General features: G+C 46.8%; 1 protein-coding gene across 3 annotated transcripts in view; it reads left to right on the forward strand.

The window, feature by feature from the left end:
- Positions 1-21,409, forward strand: part of ppp2r2bb (protein phosphatase 2, regulatory subunit B, beta b) — an 87,898-nt gene that overhangs the window by 48,591 nt on the left and 17,898 nt on the right. Inside the window, exon 1 of one of the 3 annotated variants that reach the window (XM_031571957.2) lies at positions 20,053-20,506. The exons of the other annotated variants lie outside the window; for them this stretch is intronic. Coding sequence (XP_031427817.1) covers positions 20,467-20,506 — 40 coding nt within the window. The 5' untranslated portion in view covers positions 20,053-20,466. Of the gene's footprint in view, positions 1-20,052; positions 20,507-21,409 lie in introns of those variants that run through there. 3 annotated transcript variants of the gene reach the window in all.

The raw sequence follows: 21,409 nt of genomic DNA on the forward strand, positions 1-21,409 counted from the left end.
CCTATGTCAGTCCTTCTTGCAGTGGAACTTCTTGCTAGCAGTTTCATTTCCAATTGAATTGAACTCAGATAACTGCTCTGAAATAGCATTGGGTAATTGCCTTGAAAATTCCTATAGGAACATTCTGAGCCTAAACTGCTTCCCTGTGAGCAAGTCCGCAGGCGCTACATACTACTGCCTACCTCTGCATATATCATAATGCTATAGGACCCCCTGGGCTTCCCATCCCCCCCTCACACAACAGAAAAAAGGCAGAAAGAGCAGCTTTCTATTGCTTCATCTTCTCTCTATGGCTGGTGGTAGAAATTGAGGTGTGGTGATCGGGCTGGTTGAAACACCTAGCCGCCACCCACTTGGTTACGAGGGCTTGGGTTTAGCTGCGTCTCATAGTGTGTGCCTCACCCACTGACCTACAGACAGCAACCTCCCCCCTCCACCCCCTACTGCGCCCGATCCCCACCCTCCCCCATGCTGCTCTCTTCTCCCAGGAGATGGGAATCCTCTCTGCTCCCCTCTCTCTCTCCTCCTACCCCAACCCACCTCTTCTCCTTACATTCTCCCAGAAGACTACGCGCTGTTAATAATTTAGCTGCACTCCTTTTTGGGGGGACTTTTTTTGCATGTGTGTGTCTCTCGCATGCCACACGCGCATATGCAAACAAAGCCTCGCACTCCTACGCTATTTGCCAACCCTTCAGACCCTGAACCATGTTGTTTCAGGTCTGGTGCTTTCACCAGAAATACTATACCAAAAACATTACATTTCCTACCTCAGTAGGAAGTGAGAAATATCTGTGACAAGCCATCAATCCATACACATGTTCTCCAGGTCCCTCACGGGTAGGAATGTGACTCTTTATTGATTGGGGTTAGGAAAGGTGTCCATTTTTCAGCATTTTCCTGTCTGTATGTGATTAAGCTGATGACGAAAGTGTCCTTTTCTGGGTGGAAGCCCAATGAGAGAGATGTCGTTAGTGAATCTGTGATTGCACCGTGCACTAAGTGTTACCCTTGCCGCGGGACGATGGCACCGTCGCTTGACAATTGTTTGAATAAATGATGACTCATACATTTTTTAAAGCATCTTAATGTGCTTGTGTTTTGCCCAGGCTCCTGCTCTTCCATCAAATAGTCAACAACGCTAGCCTCACGCAACTGAGTAAACAGCCTCCCCAAAATTCCCTCTTAAAAAATGAAACTGCTTTGCCCAGAAGCGCTGCAGCTTTTTCCCATAATAAAGATTATCAACGGGGGAAAAGCCTTGCACAACACAATAAGAGAGGCAGGCTAATGTCGCAGTCCCCTGCCCAAATCCGTGCAAATGAAAAATGGACAGACAAAACAAAGCAAATGTAGCAGTGTGTCTAAGCTTGGCTGATTGGTTTTAAAGAACAGACTGAAGAATGATTTCAGGCACCGAAAGCCTGACCTATTAGTTGTCAGTGGAATAGATGGTGGGGGTTGTGGGTGGTTGTGGGTGGGTGTGGGTGGGAGAAAGGACCTTTCCTAAGACTTAACCTCTTTGAGAGAGATGGTTCTGGATCTTAAGGTGGGGGGATTAGTCGCGAGTGAACGAGTGTGTGTGTGTGGGGGGGGGGGGGGGGGGGGGGGGCCGGGGGAGACAGGAGGGAGGAAGCCCAGTCATGCACTAGAATGTTCGCCTCCTCTCTTCTCTCTCTCTCTCCCCCTCTTGCTCTCTCTCTCTCTCTCTCTCTCTCTCTCTCTCTTCCCTAATCAGATTTCAGGCTCTTACTGCTCTCATCCCCAACCCCAACATGCACACACGCAGAGATACATAAACAGGCACACACTCACACACACGCACACACGCACACACACACACACACACACACACGCACACGCACACGCACACGCACACGCACACGCACACACACACACGCACACACACACACACACGCACACACACACACACACACACACACACACACACACACACTCATACAAACACATTATCACCTGTGTTATGTTACCTACACTAGCATGGAGACACTTGTTTATTGGCGAGGCATCCAGATGCCGACACAGGAGAAAAGTGAATTATTAAGTGATTATAGTGGTGATAGACAGAAGTTTCAGAGTTGCTTCACAGGTCCTCAATTGGCACATTTCATCATCCTCGCTCGGTGGGCTCTCTTACGGGCGAGACCCTGGCAGTTGTATCATGTTGCATAAGGTCGTTCTGTTACTTAAGCAAATTAAGGCCCGATTGTATGTTGTTACAAAACGACCTAATCACATTTAGTGCCATGCGCCAGGCCATTAACGAATTTCATCATGTACGTCATCGAGCTGACAGAACTACTTAATGATTATATAGTGCTATGACAATTGAATAAAGTGATATTAATTGACACTACTACTTTAATTACATATTGAATATGGTAACAATTATATAGTAATATATGTAACATAATTTATGAGGTAATATATAACATATATTTGTGTAAGATATATATCATATTTAAACAATGTATTATACTATGAACAAAACTGCATAATTCTATATTCTATATATATATGTTATTATGCAGATGGTGTCCCAATCCCTTTGACACAAACTCCATAGAATCTATATTCTAATGTCAGAGTGTATACATTATTCTTTCATCCATACTGACTGACAGGATGACCCTAGGGAAAATGAGATACGTCTGAATTCTAACTCTACGCAGACTTGGGTTGGGCTGAACCAGTAAGAGCAGTCTGATAGAGGCTACCCAGGGAGAGGGCTGTGAGTCTGTGCAGAAGAGCAAATTAGGGTAGGGCTCCTGTGGGAAGCGGAGGAAGTTCAAAAGGAAGCGAGAGTAAAAGAAAGAGAGGAAGAGACAGTACATAAGACAGAGGGCAAGAGATAGTGAGTGTGTGAGAGAGAGAGAGGTGCTGAAAAAAGAAGGAGGGGGATGGTGTGGTGCACAGTTGCAAATTATTATTCATACAGGATGGGTGACCTAAAAATAAAAGTTAAAAAAATAAATGCCATTCGCTTTTATCTACAAAACGTCCTCACCCTAAAATGTCTGACCAAAAAAATCCTCCTTTTGAACTATTAGCAGGAATGATAGCCATATGAAAAGCAGCTTAGAGTCTGTTGCGTGGTGGATTGCCTAAGATTAACATGGCATATGCTGATGTATCTAATGGGGCTCTTTGATTGGCGGGGCCGATTTTGCACTTTGAATATTCATACATCCCTGGGCAGTTTCATGTCTGTTTACGCATGTCCCTGTAACATATGTTGGTGTGAGGGTTGCTTTGTGTGCCCTATGTGCTTGTGCGGTCCCTCGGGAGTCGCTTCGTGTTTACCCTGAGAGAGAATTTTACGTGCTCCTGCATACGCACAACACTAATTGGGGTGTGTTGGAGTCATGGTGCATGGGTAGAGGTTCGTCTGTGTGTGTGTGTGTGTGTGTGTGTGTGTGTGTGTGAGAGAGAGAGAGAGATAGAGAGATGCATCTGCACTGTGTCCCTTAGGCGATGGGTTTTTGCCCCCTCTCTCTCCACGCACCCGTCTGTACCACGTCATTCATGTGGGTTCATCCCTTAATCAGCTTGGCACTGGGGCCTGTCTGTTTGGGTATTTATGGGCACCTTGTAGTAACTTCCTATGTAATTCAAGCACAGGCTCACGCAGGGAAAGTCACCCCTCTGCCTTTTAACCCTCACCTTCCAGGAACTGATTCAGTTGAGACACTGGGAATGTGTATTGCAGGCAAAAGCAGATCCCTTTTTTTGTCCCGGGTTTGGTCATTTGTTTAAGATGCACCCATATGTTTTAGTTGCTATTGCTAGTATGAAATGCAGTGGAAATTTTGTTGGCTGTCCCAGGAATGCTCTTTGCGCTTGTCTGTGGGAAAGCAAACATGAGAGGACTTTATCTAAACAGTAGCGAAGGGAACTGACCAACAGGGAGGAAGTCACCTTCACAGTCTTACAGTAACGGCAGGGAAGTTTCCAGAACTACCCGTTATAACCCTGCTTTGTGTCTCTGGCCACACACACACATACACACACACACACACACACACATACACACACACACACACACACACACACACACACACACACACACACACACAGATGGACTATCACTACCTTGTGAGGGAGTGAGTGTTGTGAGTGGAGTTCCGCATTGTTAGACTTTTCGGACTGCAGTATCTGACCTGTCTGTTAGCTCCCCTGTGACCAGTGTAAAACAATGGTGAGATTGCATCATGCTTGTCAGGCATTCCTCTCTGCTGTCTGGACTATTTACAGGAAGAAGACAGAACAATGAAAGCACTGAGTGAAGGGGTGAAGCATGGACTAGTCATGTGATGTTTATCAGTGTTTTGCTGAAGTTATAAAGTGATATCAGTGTCAACATATCATATAAAGTCATAACAGTTTCTGTGGACCTGGAGCCTGTGTTGCGTTTAAACATTATACCGCACTATAGTCGACTTCAGGGGCAGTGAACTGTTACTGTGTCCTTTCCCCGATGTTAGCCCAGGTACTCACTGTGCCGACCAGCACTATACAGGTGAATGGACCTCTGAGCTGACTGTGCACCAGCCTTCCTTGACCAGACAACCTTGACAGAGTGCAGAGGACCTTGGCCCGCAAAGTTAACCTCTCTGCTGCCATGGTGCCAAAGAATAGACAGTGATTTATGATAATATGATAACACAACAACAACAACACGACGATATAACAATAGGACCATTTTACAGACCTAATATAAGCACTGGAAGTCTGTTTGGGCGAAACTCAAGTGCATTTGTCTGATGTAAACAGGATTCTGGTGAAATAATGCAGAGATTGTCCTCTCCGATCTTCAGAAAGCCTCACAGACAGATTTTAATTGTTGACTGTTAAAGGTGGACCAAACTCATTAAGATTCAAGACGAGATAGCTGAACACTGAAGCTATTCTGTTCCCCAAGGAATTTGAAAGACGTTTTGTGTGTAAGAGGGTATTAGGTAGGAAAGTGATGGACTGTATGTGCCAGTAAAGCGATGTTAAGTCTCCTTAAGAGTATGTATTGTCTGTGTTATCTTGGTCGAGTGCCTAGGAAAAAAAAACTCAGGTCCTTGACTATGCAACGATTAATTTTAATCTTTGATGAGATGAAATGAAATCCGTATTAAATCACAAGTTAGGTTATGCTCAAGAAGAGGAGATCCCCTGTAGGAAGTTAAAATCCTAAATTACCTGTATGATTCTGAGTATGACTGTTAACGCAGGTCATGGATAATCATTCTTAAAGCACACACAAGGCTCTGTTCATCCATGAGACACATTAATACCGGATGTATTCAAATTCACTTTTAATTTCCCTCGTGAAAATGTAGTCCGACTTAAAACCTCACATTCACATCGGCAAGACTACTGGTCAGTAAAACTTGAAGATAGTGTTCTACACCCATAACATTGGACCCCTTTACACGTTTGTGAAGAGGTTACATTATACAGACTGCAGTGAGCTCTCTTTATGACTGAGAGACTGGGGCAGAACTGAAGCAGTCTGTTCCTTGCAGTAATGGTGTTGGAGTCTGCCGGTCCGCGGGCCGGACTCCTCCTGCTGCAGTGTATCGATGTGGACTGTGATTTATAGGGGCTGTGCTGGAACACTGCGCCGGGGGGGGGGTGGGGGGGATGGGGGAGGGTTGATGGGTGGTGGTGCTGGTGGTGGTGCTGGTGGTGCTGGCGGTGGTGGGAGGGGAATGGTGGGAGAACTCAGCCCTGCACTGAGTTGATTACTTTGCTGGCACTGTCGCCTGATGTGGCTCCCACACCCTGTGACCCCTGAATTAGTGTTCCAGCGCCGTCTCAAGAGGGGAGCGGAGGCCGTTGCTGTGTGTGTGTTTCTCTGTGTGTGTATGTGGGTCTGTTTAGAAGGGGGATGGCCTCATGTAGGGATGTGAGGGTGGATAGGGAGCTTGTTGATGGGGTTGGGTTTGTGTGTGCGCGTGTGTGTGTGTTTTGGGGAGGATGGGGAGCATGTTAATGGGGTTTGGTGTGCATGTGTGCACACGTGTGTGTGGTGTGTGTGTGTGTGTGTGTGTGTTTAGGGGGGAGGATGGTAGGCATGTTAATGGGATTTGCTGTGTGTGAGGAGGAGGTGAGGCATCCCAGTCCCAGCAACTGTGACCCTCTTGTGCAGGCTCATTAAATGCAGATTGCTGACGCCTTACACCCCCTCATCCCACCTCCACACACACACACACACACACACACACACACACACACACACATAGAACTTATTTAATCCCCCTCCATGCCCTGCGGCATCTACCAAGTCTCTCCCCACTCTCTTCTCCACACCTCTCACTCTGATTATTACCCTGCTATACCATGGAGAGTTGCAGCTATATGCCCCCTCCCAACCTTCACCCGCCACACACACACACACACACACACACACACACACACGCACACACACACATACACACCCACCCCACTCAATTGCTGAAGCACTGTCAGCATTGCCCCACAAACAGCCTGATGAGCCATTCCCCAGCGGAGCACTTCAGCCCACCGGTCCACAGACACGGGAGGGGGGGGAAAGGAAAAGTACTTTAACCCTTCCGCCGCTCACTAAACCCTCTCAGCCTGGAAGAGAGCGGCACAGCTGTCACTTCATGACCTTAGCCCCCACCATAGGACCCTCCATCAGCACAGCTCAGGTGTTCACCTGCCGTAGTAGTAAAAACAGTGAGATATCAACAGAGATATCAACACGTGTTCTTGTAGTTCTTGTTTGTTTTTCACTTAGTTCCTTTTCCAGCCTACTGTCAAAGGATAGCCTAGGCCACATTAGGGGGCCGTGGATGGATTTGGAGGCAGTGGGTGGTACTGGTTTACATGTGGGAAAGCCTAAGCGGACCGCAGATATAGAGCAGTAATGCTCCGGTTATATATAGCCTCACTAATCTGCCCCAAATCCTGCTCATGGCCCACCACAGGAGAGCCCCAACACACACACGCAAGCCCCCCCCCCCCCCCCCCCCCCGCCCCCCCACACACACAGACGACACACACACACACCCACACACAGACACTCCCTCACAAACGCACAGATTAATGCCTATGCTAACTCTTTTAGCCCAGTGAGTTGGTGGGTGGTCGCAGCACTGGGAAGCTTCCATAGCCATGGAAACCCGACTGAGAGAGGAAATCAACTTTAAATATTGAATGTGGAGTTCCTTCATGGGGAACTGTACCACACTAAGTGTCTGTGGATCTCGAGTTTTATAATCGCTGCATCTTAAAAGGTTCCTTTTGCACTCTAAGTACCATTTGATGACTTGACATCATTCATTCACGCTTATGCAAAAAAAAAAAACGCAACTCATACTAAATGGAAGTGCTGATTCATTGCCAGTTGGTCAGCTGAAGGCACGAGGTATATCATCTACTATCTGTAAGCTTACACAAGGGGAGGATACTGCGGCTCAGTAAAAGTGAAGGGTAACAGTCCTTCTAAAACTGTTCTCATCTGGTTTTCTGCATGTTTTAGTCTTCACTGTGTTCATGTTAATGGCTGCATCCTGTCTTGTAATGGCTCTGCTTTGTATTCCTTGTGTGAAGAATGCCAACTACCAGATCATCGTAGCTACTGGAGAGTCAGGCCTGTAATTAAGGAGACATCATGTGGTCCGCTTGATTAAATTTTTTTGCAGTTAGGCGAAGACTTTCTCAGCAGCTTCTCTCTGTTAGCCAAGTGCGTCCTAGTTGCTTATTTAATTTCAGAGGCTAATGTGCAGCTCCCAGTAGCGGTCCGCCTGCGCACAAGTGCCATTGCCTATAATGAAGGAATAACTGTGGCAGCTAAATGGCTTCCACCTGTCAGGCTGTTAGTGAAGCACGCACAAAAAACAGCCATACACACAATACGAAAGGAACACTCAGACACACACGGTCCACACATATACACACACAGAGACATGGAAATATCAACCAAGCACACTTGAATACTGTGTATAGCCTCTTAGTGTTAATATGCGTCTGCAACCACACAGAATAGACACAAACACTCACACACTAAAGCACCGACCCACACACATACACACTCAACAATTGAAGCCGCATATTGCATATTACTGCAATATGTAGTTCACCAGGGGTCTTGCCACAGTGTGAGGCGTTGCCAGGCTGCCATGCTGTGTTCTGCCGTGCCCAGAGTTTATGTGTCTGTGTGTGCAGGGCACGGCCAAACTGGCAGTAGCTGGCATAGCCTTCGCGTGGGAAAGACTGAATCTGTTCCCCTCTTAGAGTCTGGGAGACACATGTGCTTGTGACATACTTATTTTGCACACCTCCCTCTCTCAGCATACACACACACACATGCATGCACGTACAACAAGCACACACACACCCACACAAACACACACTGACATATAGTGTTAACCGCAGGCTTATAGTGGTAATAAAAGACATATTAAAGACGCGGGGTGGCTGGCAGATGTGTGGTGTAATAGAGACTGATGAAGGCTGAGCGAGGCGTGATGCGGTGTGGTGCGGCGTGCCCGTTTCTACCTGGGGGCTCTTCCGCTGAGAGAGGGGGGCGCTGGTGGGACGATTAGATTCAAACTCATTAGCATAGACCAGATGACTCGCTCTCTCCTTCTCTACCTCTATAGCGTTCTCTCGCTTTCTCTCTCGTTCCCTCGGTCTCTCCCTTTCTCCCTTTGCTAAAGAACGCTGAACACCGAGTGTGGTACTTCAAGGTTTCTCTGATTGAAAGTGCACACATCATCCTCCTGAAAGCACAAACGCTCCAAACACATAACTGCAGTATATCCATGGATAAGTGGCCATGACATTTTGCATTATGCATTGCTGCATTTTCCGTGCTTTATGGCCACTGTCTGCTCACTGTAGCAGTGCACTGCCTTGTCGACAGAACTGATCGATCCGGTGCCTTTTAGTTCTGTAGCACTCTGTCTGCAGAGTCTCTTCTCAGACCCACCAGCCAACCAGTCATCCAGCCAGCCGTCCAGCCAGCACTGCAGTGGAAGCGTAGCTACAGCACCTGGCTCAGCAAAAAACATGCAGCAGCCCCCCCCCCCCTCCCCTCTACCTCCTCCCATCCCCTCCACTCCTTTCTCCCTTTATTCTCAACAATCCCTCCGTCAGCATCCAGCCCCAATACACCCAGGGGAAAAAAGTGTTGGCTCAGGCCCTGGCAGCCAACAATACAGAGTGGGGGCAGTGCGGGAGGACCAGGGCGACGCAGTGGGGTTCGCAGCGGAGCGGAGAGGAGGTCGTCAGTGAAGGAGGGGAGAGAGATAGTGGCTGAGGTGGTGGGTGGTGTGTTATAGGTTTGACACGAGGGAAGTTGGTTGAGAAATGTAGTTGTGTAGTTGCGGTCAGTCGAAAGGATAATTTATTGGTTGCTCTGTTTTTTTTTTTTTTTTTTTGTCAGGGAATCGTAAGTCTTCCGCGAATGGATCTGCATTGCAGTGAAGGGTTTCACTTTTTCACTCTCTGTCACTCGCACTCGCACACGCACACGCACACGCACACGCACACGCACACAAACACAAACACATTAAACGTCCCATTCACAGACAGATACAAGTCACAAATACTTAGCAAGCATCTCCCAGTCACTCACTCACTCTCGTTCACACACACACTCCTTCATTCATGAGCCTATATTTAAACGTAATATGAACCGTCTTTGTAACATACTCTGCTAGGAATGATGATGGTGAGGATGATGCATTTGTGTCTGTTGTACAGTTTAACAGACACTCTAGAGAAGAATAGACAGCCGAATCCAACTTCTGTCTTCATTTTGGACGAAAGAAGACCCTTTTAGGACCCCAGTTTTACCCCCTAACAGATAGAGATCTGTCCCCCTTTATTCCCCCCTGAAAGGTTTCCATTTTGACACTGTGAGGGAAGCGGGGCTTGGTGCTCAGGCAGACATTAAAAGAAGTGGATCAATTAAAAATTAATGGTCTTGTTAATTTGGTTCCCAGTCAAGATCATTATCATTTTCCTTTGATCTGCAAATTTCCTTGTGAAGATATAAAAATCTGCATGGTTCAGCCATTTTTTTTTTCACCGACTAGTAATGTTCTAGATTTTTGTAAGCACTCAAGGCTGTCAATGAGGGCTGCCCTGCCAGTGGTGAAATGGATTCTGTTAATCCATCTGTGTCCAAATGGGAATGACATTATTATTCCATTGCAAACCCACCCTATAGATATTGGCCCACTCAATCTCACAGCACTGCACACATGCAGAGAGGCGTGCACTCAAACACTTCATGTACTCACATACACCAGCTTTTACACACACACACACACACACACACACACACACACACACACACACACACACACACACACACACACACACACACACACACACACACACACACACAAAGGCTGAACTTTATTTTCGGAACACCAACACAGACTCTAAGTGAGAACATCCTCAGGCTCTGTGGCCCTTGCTGACATAGCAGTGCACCCTGGGTAAGCAGAGGGCAAGCTCTGACAAACTGTCTGCTGTTCCTCCAGCCTGCACCCGGCCAGCATGTTGAATCTCAGTGGAGGGGGGGGGGGGGGGGGGGGGGGGGGTGGATGGTTATTGACTGGGGCCACGGCAAGCGCCTCTGCCAAGGCAAACAAGCCCCCCAGCCTCTCCTCTCCTCTCCTCTCCCCTTTCGTCTTCTCTGTCAGATTTATTCATGAAAAGAAATATTTCACTGCTAAAACCCCCCAACCACCACCACCACCACCACCACCACTACTACCACCCCGGGGGGCACATTCATTATTCCCAAAGATAATCCTCCGCGCTCGTTGTTGTGTGGTACAGTTAGAGAGACTAACTACCATGTGTGTGTGTGTGTGTGTGTGTGTGTGTGTGTGTGTGTGTGTGTTAGGGGAGGGGTCTAGGATGGAATGGTTTGAAGGGGTGGTTCTGGGGGGGGTGGGGGGCACACGGTTTTGAACGATTTAGATATTCACACTGTGGCTTTTATTGGTGGCATTAGCATGCCATGTGGTGACAAAGGGCCATTTCCATGGGTCTAAAATTTAGTGACGCATTTTTTTTACGGGTAGGGGGGATGGCAAGGATCAGCTGCCCTTTAAAGATAACACATAAAGATGAGACTCAAACAGTAGCTTTGGACCTTCCAGGCTGGCTTGCATGTGTAAAGTGTGGATGTCCGTGCTGGACATGTTCGCGTGTTTGCAGAAAACCAATCACAAATTAACCATGTACTCCACCTGCTACATGGCTGCACGGACTTTGATTTTCTGTCCAGTTTAAAACAGCCATATACACAGACACACAGACACACAGACACACAGACACACAGACACACAGACACACACACACACACACACACACACACACACACAGAGCGAGCAAGAGAAAGAAAGAAAGAGAGAGAGAGAGAGAGAGAGAGAGAGAGAGAGCAAGAGATAGAAGGGTAGAGGGTAAATCTGTCCTTAAACTCTGATAACACTGATAACTCATATTTGACAGGATGCCTCCCCTGCCGTAACTGATACACAGGATCACACATCTGCCCTATCTCTTAGGGGCCACCATGGGCCCCTGGGCTAATAGTTTTAGATCTGTGCCTGTGTGATGTGATGTGTGCTCTTTCAACCAGCCCATTTATTTAGTCACGCTTGGTCTCTCATTGGAGGAAAAAAATCACATCCTTGAAACTGATGGGCCAATTCAGGAAACATAATGTCAATGTTGTGACTGCAGTTATAATCAGCATGGCCCCTAACCCTGATACCGGATAAAGCAGATTACGAACTGAGGGCTTGGGGGGTGTAGAGGGGGTTGTGAGACCAAGTGCACAGCGTAGCGATATCTGCTCGTATGGACAAATCTATTTCTCGGCGAACGCACAAAATGAACTCATAAAAGAAGTCATCAGTGGCTCAGTGTCCCTCATGCCCCAAATCTGGCTGATTGAATACCCAGTCAAAGAGAGCGATTCCAGGCAGACTGAAACTGTAGCTGCAGGCCCTCATGCGTCAGTGGCTGAGAGTCTGTCTGTCTGTCTGTGTGTGTGTGTGTGTGTGTGTGTGTGTGTGTGTGTGTGTGTGTGTGTGTGTGTCTGTGTGTGTGTGTGTGTGTGTGTGTGTGTGTGTGTGTGCGTGCGCGTTGGTTTGTTTATTAATAGCCGAAGGAGGGAATTATGGCTTGCTGTCGATGCCGGTGGCAGAATGCAGGATTAACTGTCCCCACCTAAGCCACTTAATGCAGCAGGTCATCTCAGCACAGAGTGCAGGGGACAGAGAGAGAGGGAGGGAGGGAGTGATAGAGAGTAGAGAGAGAGAGGAAGAGAGAAAGAGAGAGAGAGGATGTGATAGAAGTAAAGAGAGAGAGAGGGGCATCCTGCATGCCAGGGCTTTGCTACCCAGCAAGGTGCCCCCACCTGGAGTGGGTGGTCTTATCTCCCAAGATGGCCACAGGGAGAAGGATCTGTCTGTTTGACATTTACTGTTATTTTCATATCAAGGCCCGTATTATCAAAGCATTGGACGGCTAAAAATAGCTCCTTACCTGCCGATTTAGGAGACACTCCTAAAAATAATAGGTGTGTCAGTCCTATCTTTTGGACTCTTAATGTTTTTGACTAAGAATAATTCACAAAGCCACCTAGTGCTAAAAGTAGCAGTTAAGCCTGGGAGAACTATATAAAGCAGTTTCTATCATTCCACGGTACAATGTTTTTGACTGCAGATGCAGAATTACTGCAGAGATACCGTCTCAGACGCGAGGGAATCATAATATTGCTTGTAAGGGATGCAATAGGCTACGTCACCAACCAACCATAACAACCCACTCAGTGCCGAAATGGAATTGAATGTAACGTTTTATTGTACAAATAAACTAGCTCCTGTCTACACAAACGTGTCATCATACAGATGCATTTTGAAAACTGGGCGTGGCCTGTGGGCAGAGGATTCCATTATCATTTTGTAGCCTATGTCATGCCTATGTATTTATTTATTTAGAAACTTCTAGTGTGACTTAGGAGTACTCTTAGTGGGAAGTGGGAAAAATGCTTTGTGAATACGGGCCCAAATCTTAAGGGAAGTTAGAATCACTCATTTTGGTACATACGTGAATCATCACATGAACACACCAATATGAACCCATATTTTGGTGACATACTCAAGAAGATAATAAAGGCAGTCAAAACATTTAAACCTCAATCCCTCATTCCCAATGTCAAGCCTAACTGGTCGCGGACACCACCTCTCCAAGCGCTCCAAAGGTGCACGGAAGATGACCTGAGCGGTCACAGCCTTCAGTTTTCTTGGCAGTGTCCTGTGCTCCTGTTTCTAAGATTATGAGTTCTTGGTATCCCTGTGGAGGGACACACTGCACTGGTGCGGAGCTTTAATCAGCGTCCATCTGCCACGGTGACACAGGCACTGTTCATGTCATTTGATTCAACATAATCAGAGTGGCATGACTGATTTCATGCAGCACCAGCCGTTACCACAGGCACACAGTTTCGTAAGGAAATGTGTAATAGTGAAATCGTGATGTTAAATATTTTATCCAGATGTGCTTTAATTCTATGCTTTAGCCATTTATTACATTTTTTTTAACATAAGTCTCAGTGAGATTCAAGCACAATTCACCATGAACATCTACCATTAATCTTCACTGGACCGTCTGTAACAGATGGCAAGGCTTCCTGTTCATCTTAAATCTGGAGATATATATACCAATAAGAGAGTGAGGCAGGGAATTCCGATGTTACACACACTGAATTTGTATCAACATTTTTTTTTTTATTTCCCTCAAATATACATATTAATAATAAACATACATAGTCCTTTCATGAACATTGGAAAAATAGTTCCAGGTGCACAGTCATGCACTTTGATGTATGGTATTGTCTAAAGAATAAATGTTGGCCGGAAGAAAAATTAAATGTGACAGTGCAGTGTGTTATCACTTCAGTTACTGACTGTGGCAGAGGATGTGAAATGAAATTCAGTAAGACAAGCACTTGAAATATCAGTCAGTGAGATGTGCTCTAAGACGCATTTCATGCAGTGATATGAAGATGCATGTCACATGCAGATAAGGAACAGGCATACAGCCCTCTCCCCCTCTACCCTCCAAGCAGATGTACTGTAGACAGGTGGTGCTGGTAGGCAGGAAAAGGAAGGGGGGGGGGGGATGAAAGCCCGAGCATGCAAAGCAGTGAATCCGTAAAGCTACCATGTGACAAGTCTCTTAACAAACAAACAAAAAAATGCTGATGGTTTCAGAGTGATTGATTCGCTGAAAACGGTGAACAGTAGTGCGAAACGTCTCCGTAGAATTTCCAGACGAAACTTCTGGGTCATTGTTTATGTGTTCACCTTTGTGCTTTTGATAAATTTCATTTTTGATCAATTAAAAAAATGAAATTTCTGCTCCTACTAGATGACGTTATATGATCTTAATCAAATCGCATTAGATGAACTGTTCATTATTAACCCAGTTAACCCAGATAACAGCTATCAAATAGTAGTTTGGGTGTGTTGGCTTAAACGATGTCTCACTCTTTAGTATCTCTGAAATGTTGGGTTATCTAGGGAACAAACCATTTAGATATTGTTTTGAGACGCTATCCAAGGATATCAAGCCTCCAATGATTTTTAGAAGCCAATATCAGCTGAATGATATTGAGGATCAATCAAAGGGTGAACACCTTGAAAAAAAAGAAGAAAAAAAACACGCTGAAAAAGTGCCTTACTAAAAAAGAACACGATTATTTGGTATGTCAGTGGATTTATCAATCGACTAGTGAGTTCGGTTGAACTAGCATGTTTTCCCCACCACCAAAGTCCTCAGTAGGGCAGAGTTTGGAGTTTGTGTTTACATCTCAGAGTACAGAAAAGGAGGACAGGATGCGTTGGGTGTGATAATCCCGAGTCAATCCCTCTGACGCACGTCACTCTGCAGCCGAGCGCCACTCTAATCTCTTTCCCATGCAGGTGTGGAGCAATACATTGAACCCAGCAACCCCTCCTGCTTCCTACCTGGTGGACGGGGGTGGGGGAGGGGGTTACACAACTGGCTTTGAGGCTGTAGCATGTTTTTTTTGGGCTGCATCCCATTTGGGTTGCACAAATCCTCCCCCCCCCCCCCCGACTGAATCCCAGATTATGTGGCACTGAATGCGGCCTGTAAGTTTAGTCTGGTTACTGTCGATGGCCGCTGTGCTCTATGAAAGAGCTCAGAGGAGCTGGATCACCGGAGACACAGTTACAGACGGATCAGAAGACCTCTCCGTTTGGCCACCACACAAAGCATATGGGTAACTTTTGATACGTCTATGCATTCACCGCATGTGCAAAAAGTCCTATTCATAGAGCAAAGGCTGACATACAAAGGCTGACATACAAAGGCTCACATACAAAGGCTCATATAGGCAGTGTATGGTCTATAGAAGAAATCTGCCGCACTGCGCATTGATGTAAGTGCCATCCAATCTACTCGAACAATAACATACTTTCAACATACAATGCACACGCTCCCTTTGAATTACACATAGGGTCTTCAGGTTATCGTTCTTTTGAGAAGAAAAAGGTTATCGTTCTCCCTTAAATTGAGCAATAAACAATTTCACAGAACACATGATTGGTCGCCTTAGAGTTCAATTCAGTTCGGATTGACTGTGCACAGAGACAGACTGAATGGTCTGTGAGAACCTCTTCCTTATTTCTCGCTCTGCTTTGCCATCAAGAGAAAAATGTTTCTGGCTCAGCTGCTTTCAAGAACATTTTAAGAACAAGAATCAAAGCTCCCCCTGTTGAGGTCGGATTATATACACATTTCTGGATGGCAATCCTCTCAGATATGCATTAACTTTCCCATATCTCTGAGGCAGCTACCTCAGAAGTATGCCTTTATTCTGGGCCTTCCATGCCAGGTCATTTTCACTGCCATTGAAGGTGGAATAGAAATCATTCGTCTGTTCTTTTTTTCTTTTTTTATTTAATAATGAAATCCTCTCGTCCTCCATTCTCATTGTCCCCACTGCCCTCTCCACCGCAATCTGAGCGCCTGGCTCCCCAGGATCGACCGCTATCTGCATCCGAGCCGCTCTAATTTTAGCACCCCATCTCCTGCCGGTGCGCTGGATGCGGATAAGCGGAGGGGATCCAATCTCCCCCTCAATCAGAGGCAGGTGGTGAGGCAGAGGCAGAGGCAGGGGCAGGGGCAGCGGCAGCCAGAGTGGTGTCTCCAGTGTGCTTTTTCCGCAGCACATGTTTAATGATACGAGGAGTGATCGGAATACCAGGGAATGGTGGTGTGTGTGTGTGTGTGTGTGTGTGTGTGTGTGTGTGTGTGTGTGTGTGTGTGTGTGTCAGGCAGGGATAGGTTGAGATGGACTTATGGTTCTCTCATGGCCTTGGCCTTCAGTCCCTGCATTATCACCCGAGACAGATTTCAGTGATGGGGAGTGTTGGGGGATGGTGTGGGTGCTTCACTCATGTGGCACAGTGAACTCTGACCTTCTGAGAGTGTATGAGCGGTGGCTGGCTTTGTGATTTATACTCAGTCTTGCTTTATAAGGCCAAAGAGTGTCAGAGGCTCACGGTTGTCAACTTGCACACTGACACACACACACACACACACACACAAACTCACACGTACACGCACACACTCTCACACACACTGCATGAAAGCAGGGGACATTTTGTGGAGAAATGAGCATCTCTCTTACTAGTGTATGAGTATGGATGCTAAAAGTCACAGCCAGTGGCGAAAGAAAGAAATATACCACGAGAAACAGCCTTCCAGACTATCAGCCTCATGTGAACAAGGCTATCACTCCACTCACCATTTTGAAATCCATCACAAATGAAAAGCTTTCTGGGGGCATTTAAACCATTAATGCTATCAGGGCTGTGAGAGCATCACTGACAGTCTACAAGCAGTTCCCAGTTGAACTGCTTTTAGATCAGTGCCGCTTCCTTTAAAACAAATCAAGAATGAAAGCACGCCATATGCAGCCGACATGAATCCCTTATTTAGAAGAAAAAAAAAATCCCAATCCCTGTCTTATCTCCAGTTAAAAAGAAGCTATCCATGTGCAAAAACCCTGATATATTTCGGTCGTCGAATTAATCACAATCAACCCAAAAAAAAAAAGGCGTCTGTTGTTCAGGCGTGAGGCGTGGGGATGTTTCTTTGTCTCGTCACTCGCTGATGTTCTCCCCCCTCTATCCTGTGACTGGCGAGGCTCGTGCGCTCTGATACGTGTCTCTGGCTCCTTTCTTCCACGCTAACTGGGGGCACCATCAAAGAACAAAGGGCCTGGCGCCTCGCACTCATCCTGCCTCACACTCGCTCGCCTCCATTAATTGGCTTTTCCCCCCCGTTCGCCGGGTCTGATGTTTAATGTGTTAATAATGGTGTGGGGAGCGAGCTGGAGGGGATTCGGCTTTTCAAGTATCAGGGCTGCCAAAGCTGATACACTCCAGTTAGCAGCACACACATGACACAAATCTCACACACACACACACACACACACACACACACACACACACACACACACACATACACATACACACACATAGACGGGTGCTGTGGCAAAGATGATCCCTTCACACTTCAAGTCTTTCTCCTCCTCTATCACCTGCCATTCCATCGGCTGCTGTTTTTTTTCTTCTTCTTCTCCTTCTTCAATCACTAACTCATGTCACATTTCAGTGTGTTCACAGACACACACATACGCAAAGACACACACAACATACGCACACACACACACACACACACACACTCACACACACACACATGTGAACACACATGTACAGCGCTGTAATAGAATTAGTTCAGCATTACAAGTCATGTCCGCTGATTCCCCTGCCGAGCAGGCTGAGAATACTAATGACCCATCGTGGCCAGGGCTTCATGCAGACAGCGCTCCTCACTGACATCATTATTACTTCACCGGCCGACTTAAAGGCACACACACACACACGCACACCCACACACACACACACACACACACACACACACACACACCCACACACACCCACACATACACACACCCACACATACACACACACAGGCACACATACAGACAGACACAGGCGCACACACACACACGCACACATACAGACACACACATGCACACATATCCTGAAGAAAGACTGATGTGATGAGACTACAGCCTCTCTGAATCCAACTGAAAAGCAGGACCAGCCATAAACTCCCCCTCTTCTTCACTTCCTCTGAAATTAGAACACCCACCCACTCCTGCGCCACCCACCCTCTCTACACACACACACACACACACACACACACACACACACCCTTCAGTGCTCTGGTTCCAGGTCGCGTTTTGATGATCGTGTATTCCGTTGGCAAGCAGGATGTAAAAGGTTCGGAGCCGGGAATGGAAAAAAAAGATACTCCAGGGGCCTAATTAGGTCAGCGTGTTTTGTGTCTCGGAGTGAAAGAATAATAATTTGGAATTCAGTGTGTTCCATCAGGCACAGGGATGTGAGGGAGACATAATTACTCTCTGTGTGTCCCCTTTACGTCCGTCTCTCCTTCCTGCGCTTTTCACACAGAAGGATGAATAGACAAACATCCTGGCAAGCACACAGAATGCTGTTGTTTGTGTGCTGATGCTTGTGTGTGTGTGTGTGTGTGTGTGTGTGTGTGTGTGTGTGTGTGTGTGTGTGTGCGCGCGCACATACAAAGGCACAATGTGTTCTTGATGAAATCTCTACTGAGGGTACACATCTGTGACCAAACGGCTCATTCTACTGCAGAAAATGTTTAAAAGCCTCATCTGTGTCTGTATTCGTAGAAACTGAAAACTGGAATCTCTGTCCGTCTTTCTGAGTGTGTGTGTTTGTGTGTGGGTAGAAAGCACATATGAATTTCTGTTTATGCATATGTATGAGTGCATGTGTTCTAATCCAAATATTCACTTCCCTTATGTTTGTTGGTCTCTCTCTCTCTCACACACATACACACACACAAACACACAGACAGACACCCCCCCCCCTCTGAACCAGCAGCACTGTTTCACTGTCTGATATGGTCGAGGAACATGCTAGGCAGACAAGGAGCAGCCTCTTCTGGGTTCTCAGAGGACCTGTGGCTGAGTTCCCCTTGCTCAAGAGCTCAGACTAAATGTCCCCTGACAGGCTGAAAGGACAGCCTTTTTTACCGGGGACACACAATGGCTCCCCTTTGTCATCGTGGGCAAACGTTTGCCAAGTTGGACCATTGTTAACCTTGTACCATGGCAGACACCCTCTCTCACTCTCACTCTCACTCACTCATTGCTCAAGCCAATTGTCCTGTTTATTCTGTCTGTTTGTATTTCGCTCACATAGACGGCTAACCTAGATTTGAAGGAGAGGTGTTTTTTTTTTTATTTGATGGTCAGTGTGTCGAGTTGTCAGTTTGTACAGAACACAACCTGAGAAAAAACAGCTTAAGGGTGGCTTAGTGCTCTGGCTACCTGATCTCTATTAAGCCAGCCAGATTTGACTCAATTAACAAAAATTAGAACAGTTATATAATGTGAACGGACAGCTGGAAAAAGCAGTTATGGTCTTTGGGTGGTTCGGTGGAAGATGGTTTGCTGGTTTGGAGACTCTTACTGTTACCCCTGCCTCAGAGTAGGAGACAATAGAGGAGCAGATTTGACACTGCAGTCTACTGTGTGTGCTTATACCTGTTAGTAAAAATGAGGTGTGTAAAAGACTAAACAGTCATGCTGTGGACTGCCAGTTCCACTCCCCAAGAACAAAGTCTCTCGCAAGAACGGCACACAGCCCTGCTCGGTAGTCTAGGAGGGTCGTCATGGAAACCACACTCTTATATTCTCTCCCCATACACACACAGACACATATGTGTGTGCGCGCTAGAGAGAGAAAGCCTACGTAGGTGTATCAGGGTTAAAGGGAAAAACAGCAAGCACACAGTCCTCTTGTTCTCTCTCTCACTCTCTTTCTCTCTCTCTCTCTCTGCCTCTCTCTGTCTCTCTCTTTCTCTGTCTCTCTCTTTCTCTCTCACTCTGTTAGTCTGTCAATCGCTCACTCTCCATTTAACTCTCCTCTCCCTTTCTTTCTCTCTCTCCCTATCACATTTTATGACGATCTCCTCTAGGGACAAAAGATATATTCAGGAAGCTCCTCTTGTTTAGCTGTTGGATTTGTACGAGTGACTCCAAGCCTTGGAGCTTTTTCCGAGGGCTTAGTGCTCTGTGAAGGATGTGGAACAGAAAAGATCTGATTTCCTTCACAGCATCAAACAAATACACCTGCGAATGAGAGAAGAGAAAGATAGAAAGAAAGACAGAGAGAGAGAAGGAGAGAGAGAGAGAGAGAGAGAGAGAGAGAGAGTGAGAGCTGCAGTGAGCGCAGAGCGAATGCCCTTTTTCCTCGCCAACGGATTGCATAGCAACAGTGCATCCCACTGCCTCTAAAACAGATGCATCTCCTTGAGGAAGACCAAGGAAGATGTGTCAAAGGTAGGAAATTGATTGCGAGTCTTTGCTCTGTACACCTCGGCGCTCCAGATACCAGATCAGAATAAGGGGTGGGGGCGCAGGGGGGGTGGTGGAAATTAAACCAGGCGAGCCAGAGAACAAAAGACTGTTATTTTTTGTTTTCCTGAAAGAACGATCCATGTCGAAGTAGCTGCAGTATTGTTTGGAAAGATAGGACTGTAGTAGCGTGTTGAGTTTGTGCCGATCGGCAGGTTTGAGACAGCGTCAGTGTTTGGTGCAGATCTGTTTATGTCGGATCAATCCGGTGTGTTGACATGCGAGAGGGAATCTCTTCAGGTTGCGTAAGGACACCCGAGTGAGAGCACAGCCCCAACAATCAACACACACCTTTCCTCCACCGATTTATTTCCGAGCAAAGTAATCACTTGCAGGCAATCACATCATGTACAGCGGATTAGCACGGTAATGGCTAATGGTAGCAGCTAGCGCAGCTCTTTTCCTAGCCAGAGTGTTTCATTTAGTTTTTTTTCTTCTTACCCCACCTCTGCTATTGGTTCTGTTGTTTTTCTTCTGCCATCCTTCCGGAATGTTCTTAAAAGAAAGAGGTGCTTGGTGCTCAGAAGGGGGATTTGGAGTGTGGGGTGAGGTAGGGGTGTGCCAAGCCTCCCCCACCCCCCCCTCCTGAGGCTGTGGGGGCGTGAGACAGATACAGCGCTGGCACTGGCAGGAGATACGCGCTGCCTGCTAGCATCTCTCTGCTCTCCCCACTCTCCGCCGCTGATCGCACACCGCTCCCCAGAGTGAGCCCTGGCTTAATTAAACATCCCCGTTTGCCCTACTTCTTCTCTTGGCCCCTGGTGGGCTGCTATTGGCCGCGGCGACTCCCACAATGTTATTCAGCCGGCCGTGTCCCCCCTTTGATGT

This window comes from Clupea harengus, chromosome 8 (assembly GCF_900700415.2).
Source record: "Clupea harengus chromosome 8, Ch_v2.0.2, whole genome shotgun sequence".
In the NCBI taxonomy this organism is placed as follows: Eukaryota; Metazoa; Chordata; class Actinopteri; order Clupeiformes; family Clupeidae; genus Clupea; species Clupea harengus.